Source organism: Falco cherrug, chromosome 7, assembly GCF_023634085.1.
Source record: "Falco cherrug isolate bFalChe1 chromosome 7, bFalChe1.pri, whole genome shotgun sequence".
Taxonomy (NCBI): Eukaryota; Metazoa; Chordata; class Aves; order Falconiformes; family Falconidae; genus Falco; species Falco cherrug.
In genome coordinates, this window is record NC_073703.1 from 29967894 (window position 1) to 29984491 (window position 16598).

The window sequence follows — 16598 nt, forward strand, 5'->3', positions numbered from 1 at the left end:
TGGAATTCTTGTGAGGAAGATGGAAAATGCTGCCTCACCTCTGCTGCTGCTAAGATGCAACTTTTGCCCCTTGTAGTCTCTGCATATAAAAACCTTTTACCTTCCCCAGAGAACAACGCTGAAGAAAAACTACCTGGTAAGCACAGTGTTGGTGCCGTTTCTTTTTATTGCTTTGTTCAAATTCCCTTAATTTGCTGTGGTTTTCTGCTTTTGAAGAGCTGAGAAACTTTACTAAGAGCACCAAGAGCAGTAAGAAAGTATTCTTGGTGCAACTTTGCAATGGAAACGGTAATACTGTGACTGTCATCCCGGTGTCCAGTACACTGCCACTTACTGCTGACCCGTACAATAACAAACGTAAGATTCAGACTAGGAGTCATTAACTCTGTGCTCCTAGAGCCGTGTGGCAAGATGGGAATTTCATTTTGCATTTTTATGGAATGTATGCGCCTCCCTCATTTCCACAAAAATGCACAATAGTCCCATAAGAAAAAAAACAATTATGATGAAGGAACTCACCAAGTAAAGTTGTTATGCCCCAAGCCATGAATTTTCACCCAGTCTCCTTTTTTGTGTGCTTAACCCCTTTCACCAAACAACCACCACCTACTAAGACCACTGCCAGGTACTGGGGTTGGCATAAGAAACACCAAATAATACGCTGTAACTCTTCTTCCACACAAATAGAAAATTACAACACAGGAGTAGAAAATTACAACAGCCTTTTCTGCATGACAAAACGTGAACCTAAGAACAAGTGTGCTATGATCTACTGCTGACAAATGAAGTTAATATAAAGCTTTGCAAGATTTCAGGTTTATTAACATTATTTAACTTCTCATACCCTTAAAGGAGGTGGTGTATTTGATGAACACAGCTGGGGCAACAGAATGGTTTTGGTTATGAAAGCCTGGTGTGGTAGAGGAGAGAAAAATTACAGGACAAAGCCAGTAACTGTGCAGTTTGGGAAGAGCAGCAGAAAGTCCAAGGCCAAGGTGGCCAGTGCTTTTTAAGAGCTTAGACGTTATAAGTGAGAGCACATCAGTGATGAACATCACTGGAGAAGTTCCCAACTTCCAGTGGAAACGGTTGGAACAGCTGAAAAGAAATGAAGATAAAAACATCCCGCTGTCAGTGAGAGCAAGCATGCACCTAGAGATTATGGGAGCCCGGTGAAATGCTGCAATGACACATACTTACTGCCATATCAAAACTACTGTTAAATGTCCTACTATATGCTGGAACTCTGCTGTAGACACTCCTGAGGATCCAGTTGTAGCTCCCCTTCCTAGAAAAAAATAAAAGGAGCAAACACCCATATGCACAAAGGGTAGATGTGCATTTTGGCCTCCAAACTGTGGCGACCAGATGTTGATAAAATAACATGTTTTTTAACTCAGCACACACCTTATTTATCAAGCGACAACTTTCAGAAACAAGTACTGGAACAGGTCCACTAAACACACACACACTATATATTGTTCCCACAGACAGTTAATTATATAGCTTAGTGGAAAAACCTCGTTAATGTTACGCAGTTTACAGAAAGTATCTACATTTATCAGTAGAACACTATCTTGTAAAACACACTTGCCTGATTAGACATGTCTTCCCTTTTAGAGACAAAAGCAAGCTCTGAATTACAGATCTTCGCCACTATCAACCAATCATGCCACAATCAAAACCAAACGTTCATAAGAATGAGGACAGAAAAATCAGAAATTAGCAGGAGAGCATCATAAAAAATGGGTTATGCAAGGGTTTTACTTCTTATTTACAGCAAATATATTACAGTAAAAAAGCTTAACATGGCTCATATTGTGGTTGTTTAAGGATGATACATATGCTTACATCAAGCAGGTTTAATTTCCTTGGCACTAACTGAAACAAATACAAGGATTCAACACAAATATAAGAAACAGAACATTTATTAGGCAAAACTACACATTAACCATACACATCTGTGACTGGAGTTTCAATGCAATCCAAAGAATACAAACAAACCATCAGGATGGCAAGAACTTTTTCGACAATCGTGTTTAACCCTCAAGACAAGGCTGTCTGGCACCATCTAAAAGTTGCTGTACTGAACACAGAGATTTTAAAGAAATGTCACAGATGATTAAGACACTGAAAAAGCACTCACCACAGTGAAGAATCTCATTATTTTCCTTATTTCTTTCATTTTTTACTCCACAGTACAAGAGTGTTAAAAGGCTGCATGGCAGACAAGCTGGATACAACAGCTGGAGGGTTTTGCCTGTCAAGCAAAGTGACTTGCAGCAAGAGACATACTTTATGCAACAAAACCGATGACATACAGCTTGTGTGGGTTCAAATAAGATCTAAGAACAACAAATGTTGAAGCCTTATAAGCTCTCTTCATTATAATCAGAATCCTGAGAAAAGCAGGGTCCAAATTACTCCAAGTGAATTTAGGCTTACTTATATACAACAAAATTGTCCAGATACATCAACAGTAGTAAACAGAGTTAATGCAGTGTTAATCTTTTTACATTTTAATGACTGGCTATAAAAACAGAAACTAGCATGTTCTAATCTGTTTATATTTCCTGAGCTCAGTTAAATCAAGAAGGAATGAACATTATAAAAATCCCAGTAAGTCACCAATAAATTAAAAATGTACATAATCACTATACCTTAAGAAGCCTTACAATGCTCAGAGTGAAGTCTGCCTATCCAATACCATCGCTTTTCCTTTAGGATTCCTGTATGGAAACCATGCCATTAACTTCACCAGAAATACTGAGATGCTATGGAATTGTAGATCTTTTTTTTTCTTCTGCTCTCCAAATGCCCTTCTCGCAGACTACGAGATAGCCTTTCCTAATCAAATCATACAAAAGCATTCAAAAACTGCAGTCCTGCTTCCAGTGCAGGAAATGATGTTCTCAGAAATGCAATGTGCTATTGAAATCCAAATTTACTAGCAGCAGTTATCTGGGCAGACTCAGCTCCCGCACATAACATCACTACTACATTGGCAGCAAGGTTTAGTAAGCTTTGGGGGAACAAACCAAGACGGGAGGAAAGACCCTTGATAATAAAGAATTCATTTTAGCGGTTTCTTTAAGAGCCAACATCTTGCATTTGAGAAAAGCACTCGACCTACATGAGTCATATGCGTGTTTATTTATGCATGTTTTTCTCCTGCATAGAGAATAATGTGTACCTTGGAATAAAACCCGAGTTTTGAGAATACACTGTGAGTATGGGTATTTGTAGTAGCGCTATTGGCTAATTTGAACCCAAATGATCAAACTCAACTGTCTCAAAGACTTGCAGAGCATGAACTCTGATAAAACAAACTACTTTTTAAAAAGCTGTCTACTTATAGTATGATTTTTAATTATGGTGTAGATAAAAGAGAGGTAGAAAGGTTTATCTCCTCAATATCATTTTTCTGTGCAGTATTTATGAAGTATCAGAAAAAAATCTACAGTTTTTTGGTGAAAATGCCAGCTTTTTCCCTAAGAATTATATGGAATCTCTTCTTTCCACTGAAGTGCTGCAAACTAAGTAACTGGAAACTGGTTCAGAAGAGGTCTTCTTCCCATTAGCCTCACTACACCATTTTTGTTACCAGGTTCTGCTTTTAAGAAGTCATTGCAGAAATATGCCTACACAGGGCTCAAAAATACCCAACAGACTACATTTATCAGCCAAATAATATCAAGGCTGCTCTAAAAAAAAGCACTCCCTCTTGCTCTACATACATGATCCCTCTTATGCATGCTACTGAGAGGGACAGAAGTATGGAAGGCCACATGGCCCTTCCCCTCTTTGGTGACAACCACAGGTATTGGCATCATTGTCACCCTGGCTGGCAGGAGCTAGGGAGCTTCCTAAAGCTTCTGCCACGCTCCACCCTCCGCAGCAGGAGTATGGATGGTGCGTTAGCGATGAGCGCTCCTCAAAGAGGGTGGGAAGGACGAGCTGACCAGGAGAGACAGCTTAACAGAAACCACGTTGGTAAGGCAGGGATCCATCCTGCCCTGGTGTAAGACAAGCCTGCAGCGCTACAGTTTTCATGACTATCACTAGACGAGGGAGAGAGATGAAAACAGCTTGGGTCCCGCAGCTGCACTCATCAAGAGTGTGACCCAGCGGGCAGTGCATTTCCCAGAGCCGAGAGCCCTGGCCCCAGCAGTGCCAGGGAGAGGCAGGTCAGAGGCAACAGGGCGGGATCGGGCAATAGGGGCTCCTTCCCTGACCCCCACTCTCCTTGCAAGAGTCGATGTATCTGGAAGAGAAGGACCCACCTGTTGACATTTTGCGGCACCCAGGGCTGGAGCTTCAGCATCATCCACATTGCAGCAACTGTTCACGGGTGGGATTTGAGCCGTGAAAGCCAGACTGCTGCATGGTGACCTTTAATTTACCCATAGAAAGTTAAATAAATTACATTAAATTAAATTCAGCCAAAGCAGATGCTAGTTTATTTATTAAAAAGCTCAGCTTTCTCTTTCTTTCAACTGGTTTGAGAGACAGGCAGCTCTTGGGAGCAGACCTTCACCCTAGCTCGGCTGGACAAGAGCAGCGCCATAAAGACAGCCAGAGTGACTCCTGCAGCAACAGCAGGCGCAGCAGGACCTGGCTGTCCCTAGGGATGCCCAGCACAGGCGCATGCGCACAGCACTGTCACCTGCCAGCTCTCCGCGCTCCTTGCCTCACCCAGGCCTTCCCCCTCCTTCCACATAAACCACACCAGACTCACAGTGGAAGATGATGCTTCGCTGCCAACACTGCCTTCTATTGTCACATCTTTTAAGAAATCTAGGAATCGATTAATATAAAGGAGTATTTACTTCATTTCAGAGAAACCAATACTGCCCTGCAAATATACAACTTGTCATTACTTTTTGATAGGCTTAGGTAATGAGCTCGTATACAACAGCAGAGTCATGTTTACAATACAGGTTAGAAATGTTTCCTTTCTTTTGCTTGTAGCATTATGAGACAATAAATGCTACTGTACTCAAATAACCAACAGGCACACTTCTCATTTTTTACCTGTCCTCCTATCTGTCCTTCAGTCTGCTCCCTTTCAACAGCAGGCCTAAGAGCAGAGTCACATAAATAAGAGATGTGCTGCTTTCAGCCACACATGCTTTATACACAATCTATTTTGTCTCTTTTCTTTTGTTCTCTGGAGACATTACTCTCGTTAATTTCATCCTCAAACTATGATCCACCGAAAAAAAAATATATTCAAGTACAAACCCAAACTTTATTGCTGGGTTATGGGTCAATGTAAACTGACCAGAGTAAAAGCCAAACTAAAATTAGGTTTGCAAAAGTAAAGATTGCTTGATTACACTTGCTGACCATAGACAGCTTCTTTCACTATTCATACAGTTTGAAGACCAAAGATTGCTGGGAACAAGACACAGTCCCTGTCCTTTGGAAGTAAATGGAACTAATAGCCATCATCATCATCCATATCGCAGCCATAATCTGAAACACACAAAGACAAAAGCATATAAAAATGCAAATATTCCAGGTAGGCGGAAGATACGACAAAAGTATTGCTACTTTCAGGTTGTTTTCCTGCTGTGCAACTAGATGGTAAGTTTTGCCTTAAGAAAGCACCTTAAAAAAACTTAAGAAAGCAACTTAAAAAAAAAATTTCCTAGGGCTGAATAAAAAGTTCTTGCATGTAGTTTCCTCAATGAATAAAATTATTTGTAAGCGTGTATCCAAAAATACCTCTTCTCACTGGACCCTCATTTAGGAATACCTGGCACATGGATATGTGAAATACTTGGTTTAATTTAGAGGTTAAGGTGTTCAAGCCTGATTGTCACAAGTAATTTGAAACATGGTGGCTGATAAGCAGCAGCATACATTTACAAGTAGGCATGATTCTCACTAGACACAGCCACCAAGAAAAAAGCTGCCTTGTTTATATTATTCATGCATTTATAGGCTGAAACTACCAGAGTTCAGAGATAGCTCAGAGTTCCCATCAACCTCAAAGGAGTCATGCAACAAATCCTGACCAATGCATCTGACTCACATCTCCTGTATCTACTTACTCGTAAAAGAGCTTAAAATCTTGCCCAGATTTTTTTTCCTATTTTGTTTTCTTAAAACAATGCTGAGTGCAAAGACTGCGTGGTGTGTGTGTCAGAAGGCAAGTCTGCGTGTTTCTAATGCACCAGTTTCTCTTCTGTGTGCTTCTGAATGCAGTGAAACCTATTTTCTGTTACGTAGTCAAACCTACAGATAATTATTACGTAGGAGCATTCAGTAAAGTTAACCTTTATATTTCAAATCGAACACAGTGCAACATTTCATCCAAAGAGTCAAGCAAATGCTCGGAAGCAGAATTAAGTGTAATTTACAATAATTTGTGTAGAATTGGTGATGTTCACCATCTGTAATTCCTGTAGTTATTCCAGGCAGACAGGTCTAAGATCCATGAAGAAAGCAGTTAGAAAGGAGTTATTTGTTCTGCTGAGCAGCTCTGCACACCTGCATTTGAATTTTGGCAACGCTCCTTTCGTTTTTTTTTTAAACTCTGATTTTTCAGCTGCTGTCCAGACCAGACAGGGAGTAGTGGAATGTTCTCAGAATGGTTTAAAAATAGTAACACTTACAAAGAAAAAAAGCTCAGTGACCTTTATTCTATTTTTTTTTTTTGGGGGGGTATTAATAAACATAGACCTACCCACCCCCACATGAGTGCCTTGTCTTGGGAACATTATTCTAATAATAAATGCAGGCAACAAACTCTTTTTCCTATGGTTCGGCAATTATTTTCCAGTGGAGAAATAAATCTAAAAGCAACAGACACTTCTGTGAAATGTATGCATATTGTCCATGAAAGCTAAATTAATAGTACTGGAAAGATTTTTGCAGTAAATAACGTTTCAGTAGGAAACTTATTCCCATCTTGATTTGTCACAACCCATAATTAGCAGCTCTCATTTTAAAAATATTTCTGTATATTTTCAAAACTTAACATCTAAGGGGAAGTTTTTAATTAGGGATAAATGTGGATGTGTCCAGCTAGGAAAAATGGCAGCAGAGAGGATACTGCCTTTTCCTGCCAGCGAAGAAACCTAATTAAATGAGTGGCTTTGCTGGGTAACCCAAAGAAATGAGCACACATCTGTGTAACATACAGCACGCTGCACGCTGTCAATGCAATTTCTGTACCTGGTGAAGAACTATTTCCTCCCAACACTTTCCCCAGAAACAGAGTGTGACGATGCATTCTGTTTTGAGCTGGACAGCCACATCCCCAGGGCTCACGGACAGTCTGGACGTTGCTGCAGACCCAGCTGAGGAGGAAGGCAGGAGCGGGGTGGCTCGGCTCACGAGGCAACGAGCCCCAGGCACCGCTAATGGAGGGGTTACTGACCCCGTAATTCCTCAGATCTACATTAATAAACCTGATTCTGCAAAAGGCCTGACGTCGGTTTGTTCTTGAGAAGCCCTCTTAGCCTAAAACTCCAGATGCAAAGTTTTCTCAGGAGGAGTCACTAAGAAGGTCAGTTTTCAGACGAGGGTGACTCCGGGCTTTCCCACAGCAATGGGCAATGCCAGCAAAGCGGCAGGAGCTCCGCAAGGAATGAGCTCCTGGAGGACAGGGACAAACAGGGCAACCCTGTCTGTCCTCAGCCCTGCAACAACAAACCCCACAGCAGCAGTGGATTTAGAGCACATCCCAGCTTACCGTTCCCTCCCATTAACTGCAAGGCACTCATGCAGTGATCATCATCTTCTTCTATTTCTTCCTCTTCTACCTCTTCCTCAGGGTTGTAAGCTACTGGGCCACTTTCCACTAGCACAGCTGCTGGTTTTTCTAAGTCAGGGGCTTCTGCTTGTGCACTGGGAAAGGTCATCTGCAAAAAAGAAGAGGGGTCAGTAGAGCAGCCCTTCCTTTTGTTCAATATTTGTACAAAACTTAAGCAGCTTGAAAATGGTAAGGACCGGAGAGCTGGAAGGCCATGTCAGTGCTAGAGGTTTAGCTGTTCTAGGGCACATGCGAGTTGCTCAAAGAAACGTTGCTCAAATGAAAGTCAGGCACAAACGTCCAGTTTTCACATAATTCATAGCCATGTAACTGAAATACCCAGAGACAGTAACTGCAGAACAAGGATCCTCTTGCAAGCACAACTTAAGGAGAAATTTGGGAGTGAAGGCTCCTCAGCAGAGCTCTGCAGGAAAACTTACAACATTTTCCTCATTGCACTTGACTCACATCAGGCCTATTACACAATAACAACGTTATTGACAATTTAATGATAGCAAAAACGTACCCTTCAAATCAGAAAAAATGCAACCTGTATTAGTTTTGACAGCTCTGGCTGGATTTATTTGGAGGCACAATGAGCTGTGGAACAAATAGCACTCTTTAGACAGCACTTAATGTGATGGCAGAGCACTAGGTTGGTAACACACGCCAGCACCTGTAACATTACCTATGCAATTCATCAGAATAATGATCTCCAAACACTAACTTGGGAATTGATCACTGACGGGACCCATTCCATATGTGTACGTCCCCAGTTGCTCCAAGGTTAGGCAAGACACAGCAGGGAGGGAGAGAAAGGACAACTGCAAGGAGTCAGAGGTGAATTTGGAGAAGGTAATACTGTCTTTGGTTCACTAATAGCAGATCTGGGAATGGGGCTGGAACCAGCAACGTGGTCTGCCCCAGCACAGTCCAGGCTCTGGTCTCTCTGGAGCTCTCACTCCCATGGTGTGCTCAGTCCGGGGCTTTACCTCCCTGTCTCACCCAGGGAAGAAACATCACAGGAGCTTCACCTCCACCAGCTTTGTAACCCGGCACTTTTCACCTTTGTTCCGTACTTGGACGATTTGAGGCTTGTACGCTAGAGCCTGTGGCTCAGAAGTACATCCCATTAATGGCAAGTTGACGAACATTAAAGGTTAATGCTGCTGGGCCATGCCAGCAATTTTAAGAAGGTGCTTAACAGTACCTGTCACTAGTCAGCAGTTACCAGCACTGAGAGTAATCTCCCCTGCTAGGAAAGATGAAAAAGACTGGGACCACTTCCTTGGGAAGGACAGCGGTGAGGTGCTCTGAACAATGAATGGTCCAAAGGAGACCAGAAAACCCCAGCTCCTTGGATCCCCACCACAAGAAAAGTCCTACAGTGCTTTAGGTTTTGAATAACAGTACCCAACTAGGTACTGCTGCATCTTCTCCAGTTCCACTGGCAGCAAGTTCTGATACAGTCTTGTAATTTATTTTCACTTATTTATTTATAAATGTATTTACTTGGGATGCAGTAACTCCCAGAATCCCTGTGACTGCAGGCACTTTAGAGATACACCGAAAGAGAAAATCCCTGTACCAAAAAGTTGACAGTCTAATTATTCAAACATCAAAGCTGTTCCTGGACTTGGCACATACCATGACAGTCAACCTAAAGAATCTGCCTGAGTTTTTCAAAGTCACCTAAGGGTTTGCTCCAATAATTCATTAATAGGGCAAAAGACACCCATTAATTTTAATAGAAAATCAAGTATTTAGATATTCAGATCATTCAAACACAGGTATTCATGATTTTTTAATGCTCAAATTAATCATATTATTTAGAGGAACTTCCATCCATTTTATTTTCCTACCACTGCTTTGGCCTCTAGAGTGATCAAACTGAGTCCATCTAGGTTTCCAGTATAAGCAGAAATAGACACAACAGTTTGAGATGAATCAGCATCATAATATGTATCAATTTAGATGCTTAAAACTATCCATCTGTTCTGAAAAAGTGGGTGAATATAAAGAAGCTACAACTGAGTCATTATTTTTTAAAATTGCACTGTGCTAATTAAAATGTGACCTTCTTCTAATTATCATGTCCACTTCCAGACTGCTGTACTTCTACAAATGTGCGGAGTTTTCTAATGAGCATAGCGTAAGTGAAAATGTATTTCCCCAGGCAGGATATCAAACTGTTTCTGAAAATCAGTGGGTTTTAGTCATTTTAAAAATAAGGCAGTCAAATGTCTTCAAATAGAACTTCTTGAATTCATTTCCAGACAACCTGGACTTGAGTTTGGCACACACTGTTATGTATGGATGGGCAGCTGTCAAAGCATGTCACACCACCTAGGGTAACTGGCTCACTTCCAAAAGGGGGTCAGTGTCACATGTTCGTGGGAAAAAGAAGGACAAATACCTTTGGTGTATTAGAAACAGAATTTTTAGATATGTAGTAGACAATTATTTTGTTATGCACAGAATGCATATGTCTACTCTGTAGAGTGTGAAAGTAATAGTGAAAGAAAGCAATTATTGCTGTGACTCTGATAATAATCACGATCCCTTCAGCAGAAAATGCAGGGGCACAAAGCCACCCACGGAGGGTTTCTGGCAGTGGCCAGTTACTAGCACTAACTTTTCTGTGGCACCGTTACATTTTGAAACTAAGCAAACAAACCAACCAAAGAGTAAGCCGTGCTATACAGGGTAAGCTGTCACTTCGTGTTTCCTTATCGGTCTCCTGCAGAAGCCCAGCCCTTCCCTTGGGTCAGCACTGGCTGCACAGAAGCTGTGTTTTGCATCACCTCCCTTCTCCGCAGGGATGGTCCAAGCGCTGAGAAACAGGCACAAGCTCTGTCTGCTCCTACTCTTCCTGCCCACTTGTTTGATATGTACCTTTTCAGATGCTTGCAGGGGGTTTTCTCTTTTTTGCTGTGTAACCAGGCATTATGAGGCTGTGCTAATGTTACTGATGGATACGTAAGGACAACAGGCAATCTCAGCTTTGCAGTGTTTGCAGTAACCAGCTTCTGGTCTGATCAGAGAGACAAGACTCTTGCCCTCAGTCTCTCTTGCCCGTATCTACCACATAGCCAGAGCCAAGCTGAGAAAGGCTGTGGGAATTTCCAAATTCAAACTGTCACACTGGGAGAAGTGCTGGACTTCACATACCTCTTCAGTGTGAGCCTTCTTAGCAAGCTGTGTTGAAATCAAGGGTCTTAACCTGCAAAGAAGGAAAGAAGGTGAACATCAGAAAACTTACACCAGGCACAAGAGTTTGGCACAGACTATTCACCCTCCACTGAAAGCACTATGCAACTTTGTTATGTTGGGCAATTACTTTTTTAAAGACATGAGATATAGAGCAGAGAGCCGCAGACTCCACAGTAAATAAAACACTCTCCCTTGCAAGCGCCTGCCCCAGTTCAGGATAGGAAGAAAGGATGCTCGTTAACAAGCACAGTAACAAAACCTCACCTCAAACTGCAGCCCCAGCCCATTCCAAAGGCCTCTGGAATAGATGGTTTTGTCACGTATTACAAAAGTCAAAAGGCAACTGATTTTTTAGAAAAACGCAGACATGGCAAATCCGAGCCACACTCTGAATTACCCAGCACCACTCTGCAACCCATTCCCTGTATTTGATGATATATACAGGATACTAGTAAGATCATACACACAGGGTATCGTAATCATCACTGGCAAAATTCAAGTTCCAGCTACAGAAATCATCATCAAAAACAAGGGGACCCTGCTGCTCATACCTTGAATAAGAAACAGAAATTGGACATACACTTTTTTTTTTTTTTTAAATTCTGCAACAGATATGAAAGAGACCTGCATATTTTGGGAGAAAAGATGGATCAGTATTACTTCACCGCTGAGTGTTAAATACTGTTGTTTCTGAAAAACATTTCATAGCCTGTTTTCTCCTTACTGCAGGAAGGCTGTTCTCAATCCATCACTTAGTGTTGCCTTCTGGTCTCCCCTCCTCATCTAGAAGTATCTAGTCATGAACAAGAAGACTTGCTTTCTACTGGAACACTGCTCAGACATCTTTTAACTAAGTACATCTTTTAACTAAGTCTAGGCAAACAACTTAATGAATACCAATTTATGTCTCCAGAGATACAGTCTTTGATGATAAGCTGTATCTTTCCCTCAATTTTCTATTAGTCATTCCTCCCTGTTAACACACAGAAACCAGTTGTTTTCCTACTTGTTTATTTCAAATAATTAGCAGGAAGAAACAGAATCCCAGAGAATGACCAGGGGAGACTCAGATCATTATCCCTGATGGAGAAGACGATATAAAAATACAAAATATCGTCTAAGCTCCAAAAAGGTTCAGAAACTGGTCATCTCAGAAATGCTTCACAAGGCTCAAAAGGCACTTTGGCAACCAAAGTAGTCCAAGGTGCCTCCTTAAAGTAGATCTAAACAAAAAGAAGCCACAGGAATGCTTCAGGAGCTGTACCACCGAAGGACCAGAACACATTATTCTGCTACAGATATTTCTTGTCATATTTCAGAATTATCAAAAAGATCAAGAAAGAGATACTCTTGACCCACATAAACGATCTGTTACATAAAAGTCCTGGTGGACTTCTGGGCTTAGAGAGAATGTATTTGAATGCATGGACGCACTCCCCCTTATGTGCCTGGCCTTTTCTTTCCTTTATCTAATCCAAATTGTAGAGTTTTTACAGAACCACAGAATGGTTTGTGTTGGAAGTGACCTTTAAAGGCCATCTAGTCCAGCCCCCCTGCAATGAGCAGGGACACCTTCCACTAGACCAGGTTGCCCAGAGCCCCGGTCCAGCCTGACCTTGAACATTTCCAGGGATGGGGCATCTACCATCCCTTCAGGCAACCTGCTCCAGTGTTTCACCACCCTCACCGTAAAAATTTCTTCCCTATTGCCTAAAATTTTAAGACTACTGTCTTACTGTCAAGTACTGTTTTCCGAAAGTCACCCTGTTTAGATGCTTACAAACATACAGATGCAGCAGTGTCAAAAGGTTATGTAGCTGAAGGATGCTAATTACCAAACAGGTTGTATTTCATTGACACGACTGAAAAAAAATAACAGGGGTAAGAAATGAAGGACTTTTATTTTAAACCAGTAGTAGTGATTATTGCAATTAACATTGTACCAAAGATAGCACCTATTTCCTCCTGCTACCAAAAGACATCAGACCTCCCTGGAGCACCCTGAAATCTTTCCTCCCCCCAATTAAAATCAAGCTGTTGAGTAAGACTCACAAGGTAATCAGAAACTGCTGACATTTCTTTTAGAACAAATTATACATGTGCTCACACAGTGAGGAAAACAATCACAGCTATAGGAAGCAAAGAGTAAACATTCCAGTTTCATTTTAATTAAAATGGTCCCCTAATGAAAATAAAAAGATTCACGCTTATGAAAAGCCTATTTGCAAACTTTAGTGCTAAATCCAAGAGCCCTTCTATACCATTTTTCAGCGGTGAGTGACTCTCACACCCAGCTGAAATTAAAGCTGTATTTCTGCTCCAAGATAACTGCTCACAAAACATGCATCTTTATTGCTAGAAGAATAGCGCTGCCATTCGATCCGGGTGATACGGTTTCTCTCTCAGTGTAATATCTAATGCATCCAAAAGCAGCGGGTTGGATGCTGCTCCTGCTCTGGCTGGTGGGCACCTGCTGCAGCACAGATCTGGAAGGGTCACTCGCCCTGTGGGCGGCACAGCTCAGCTCGCTGTGCCGCCACACGATGTGCTACCTGCAAACACCAGCGATGAAAACGGAAAAAAGGTTAAACCACTGCAAGGGGAGACAAAAAACTTATTCCCCCCCATGAAATAATGTGTTTGATTAAAATTATATAAAAGTTATTAATACATAAATAGGTAAGCTAATTTTTCTCCCTTGACTCTCCTTATGCCTATGGAGAACCCTACTATTACTGTACAAAACCATTTAGGAAGGTTTTATAGCGAGGTTTTTTGTTTTTAAATGCCCCGGTGCCCTGACCTCCTTAAACCAGAGCAGCTGCTGCCACACCAGCCATATGGAGCAATAAATTACTGGCTGCCATGGCTACAGATACGGGCTCCTTCTGCTGTCTGGCTGCACCACAGAGGGCAGAAAAAAAGTGTCTTCACGGAAGAGGACGACTGATTTTGAGGCTGGGATAAGTTTGAATAGTTATGATGAAAAAAGCGCCTTGAAAAAACTAGTAGCTGATGTATCTTATCCAACTTTTATTGTGCATGAGTCAACCTCATCTCTAAAAGGCTACTAAGTACACAGATGCACACACACACTGCACGTGAAAAATCCTGTCCATCACGGTCCAGCTCCAATTCAGGGTTGCCAAGTTCCATAAATAACAATATCCTGCACTGAGATATGATCCCGTATCTACTGAAGCACCAACAGTCTCTATTGAAAATGTCATGTTGCAACTGGTCTTCAGTAGTTGTTCACTGTCTATGCTGACGACTTGTTTGAGGCACTTCCATTATGACCTTTGCAAACTAATACAGTACCTTGTGGCAGGGAGTAACAAAACAAGCAACTTTCTGAACAGCGACGTGATTCGTAAAAGGGGAAAAAAGAGATTTCACAGCACCAAGTGTTATATCCGCATTTCAAACTACTTCAAAAATTACACAGCTCTACAAATGCTCGTGTCAGCCAACACACATAACACTCGGAGCAGATAATCTTGACACGTTCTCGACAAAAACTAATGGCATGGTACATGGCATCAGAGGCTGCTCCCTGCCGAATCCACTCCGCTCTCAGCTGAGATCTGCATGATAACATCTAGGTTTGTCCTCCAGCTTAACAATTTAAAAGAAGATTCAGAATAATAGCTCCTGACAGGGCTGGAGATCACACAGACTGAACTTTCAAAGTGAGCAAATTTCTCTGAAAAACAAGCTGGCTGTGAGAAACAACTGTTTCTATTTTGCTTATTATTTAATAACAAAAGATTACACAGCACAGTACATAAAATACAAAGAGCACTGCGAGGTAATAAAACCACCTCACTTGCATCAGGCTGTTCGCCCACCAAAAAGGTTTACGATACCGCAACAACCTCCTCAGTGCAATCCTGCAAGTAATTTGGAAAGTCACCCAAAGCTCTGTTTCTTACTGGATTTAATTTAATCCATCCAAGTAGGGAACATCTTACTGCTGCTTACCACCCATGCTAATTTTATATGCGGATGATCCCAGAATACGCGATGGAAAGCAGATACAACGGAGCCCGCAGCCACAAGCCTGCAGTGTAATTATGCAGGTCATCTAAGAGAACTGCCCATAAAATGTATGCATCCATACCACAGGCCTTTCATACATCTGCCATTTCAGTGACAGAAAAAGCTATTGAGAAATGATTCGGCAAGAGACTGGTCAGGTTCTCCACGCTGGCCGAGATCCTCCTCCCACCTGAGGCCAGATGGTTTTGCCTCAGAAGGTCAGTTTACCAGACATCTGCGTGAGAAGGAAATTAATATAAATGTTTACCCCAGCTAAGAGCGCCCTTTAATTAGGTACCATCAATGTTATCCTTACCGGAAAGCTGGGAATTACCTCTCTGCAAGGATTTAATTCTCTTCTGGGAAACACAGCTGCGTCAGGAGACACAGACGCGCTGCTGTGCCATTAGGTCAGGACTGAGGGGTGACCCTCCTGGACTCAGACCACCGCTGTTTTCCAGAGGGCAAAACAGAGACTGCAACCACGACTGCGACCAGAGCACTTTGGGGTTTGCACATCCAGCTATGGATCCCACCATCTCCTACATCTGCTCCTGGCTGACAGCCGGGTGCTCACAAAGGTCATTCTCTCCCCTAGAGAGGCAACCAAGGTGCATGGCCAAGGCCATGGCTGGTTGTGACACCAAGGAACGGCTGCAGGAAGCCTTGAGGACGGGCTGGAGTGGAAGGGTGCACTCTAGCACACTGGGAAAAGTCTACACACAACCACAGACAACATCATGATCTGCAGAAAGGCAGAGCATCCTCACACCTTGAAACCACCTGTGCCTGAATATAAGGCAGGCAAGTATTTTGGGCTTTCTGAAGGCCAGGCTGACCAGCCCTTCACCCAACCAGCTCACCATCAGTGTGAAAGCCCCGAGGAGTTTCCCTGAATCACCCTCCCCAGTGACAGGGCTGCAGAGACCCCAACCACCGACAAAACAACACCAACTGACAGGCATGTCCACATTGCAACGAGCTCACCTCACGCACAGCGTGGTCCAGGTCCCTCAGAGCTAACCCCAGAGCTGCCAGCTGTGCAGACGTGACTGATGGAGCAGCAGGCAGGGTCTGAGCCTCCTAGATAGTGCCAGACACCTTGGCAACATGGTCAGGATGTGTTAAGAGCCAGCTTCTTCTAACTCTGCTCCAACACGCCTGTGCATACACAGCCAGCATTTGCCTCCTGTATCCAAGCAAGCAACACTACAGAAAGAGCCGTTTCAAGCAGAAAAAAAAGCAAAGCTGAAGTGACAACAAAAACTAGAGTGAAATGAGAAATTGTTCCCACTTCTGATTCCCACTCAGCCTTCTTTCATGCTGGATCACAGGACCTTCGCTTTCATCAGCGCAGCATCAGACAACGCGATGCTGAGAAACATCTTCAGTGCTAATGAGATTGGCCTCTTCTAGCAAATACCCAGGCTTAAGTATCTGGGGATCGAAACCCACAGGAGTAAACTGCCAAAAAATAAGCATCGCTATCATTCACTACAGGATATGTTTATCAGCACGGTACTAAGCACCTACGTCAGTCACCGAAATGCTTCTGAAAAGCAGGATTTTTGCTAACGTA

The 16598-nt window shown here is 42.5% G+C and overlaps 1 protein-coding gene across 4 annotated transcripts in view; it reads right to left on the bottom strand.

The window, feature by feature from the left end:
- Positions 1-1912: 1912 nt before the first annotated feature.
- Positions 1913-16598, bottom strand: part of BRF1 (BRF1 RNA polymerase III transcription initiation factor subunit) — a 175639-nt gene continuing 160953 nt past the window's right edge. For all 4 annotated transcript variants that reach the window (XM_055715148.1, XM_014278464.3, XM_055715149.1 and 1 more), the window contains 3 exons: positions 10937-10988; positions 7706-7874; positions 1913-5478 (listed from right to left, as the gene is read on the bottom strand). In XM_055715148.1, coding sequence (XP_055571123.1) covers positions 5441-5478; positions 7706-7874; positions 10937-10988 — 259 coding nt within the window. In that variant the 3' untranslated portion in view covers positions 1913-5440. The remainder of the gene's footprint in view (positions 5479-7705; positions 7875-10936; positions 10989-16598) is intronic.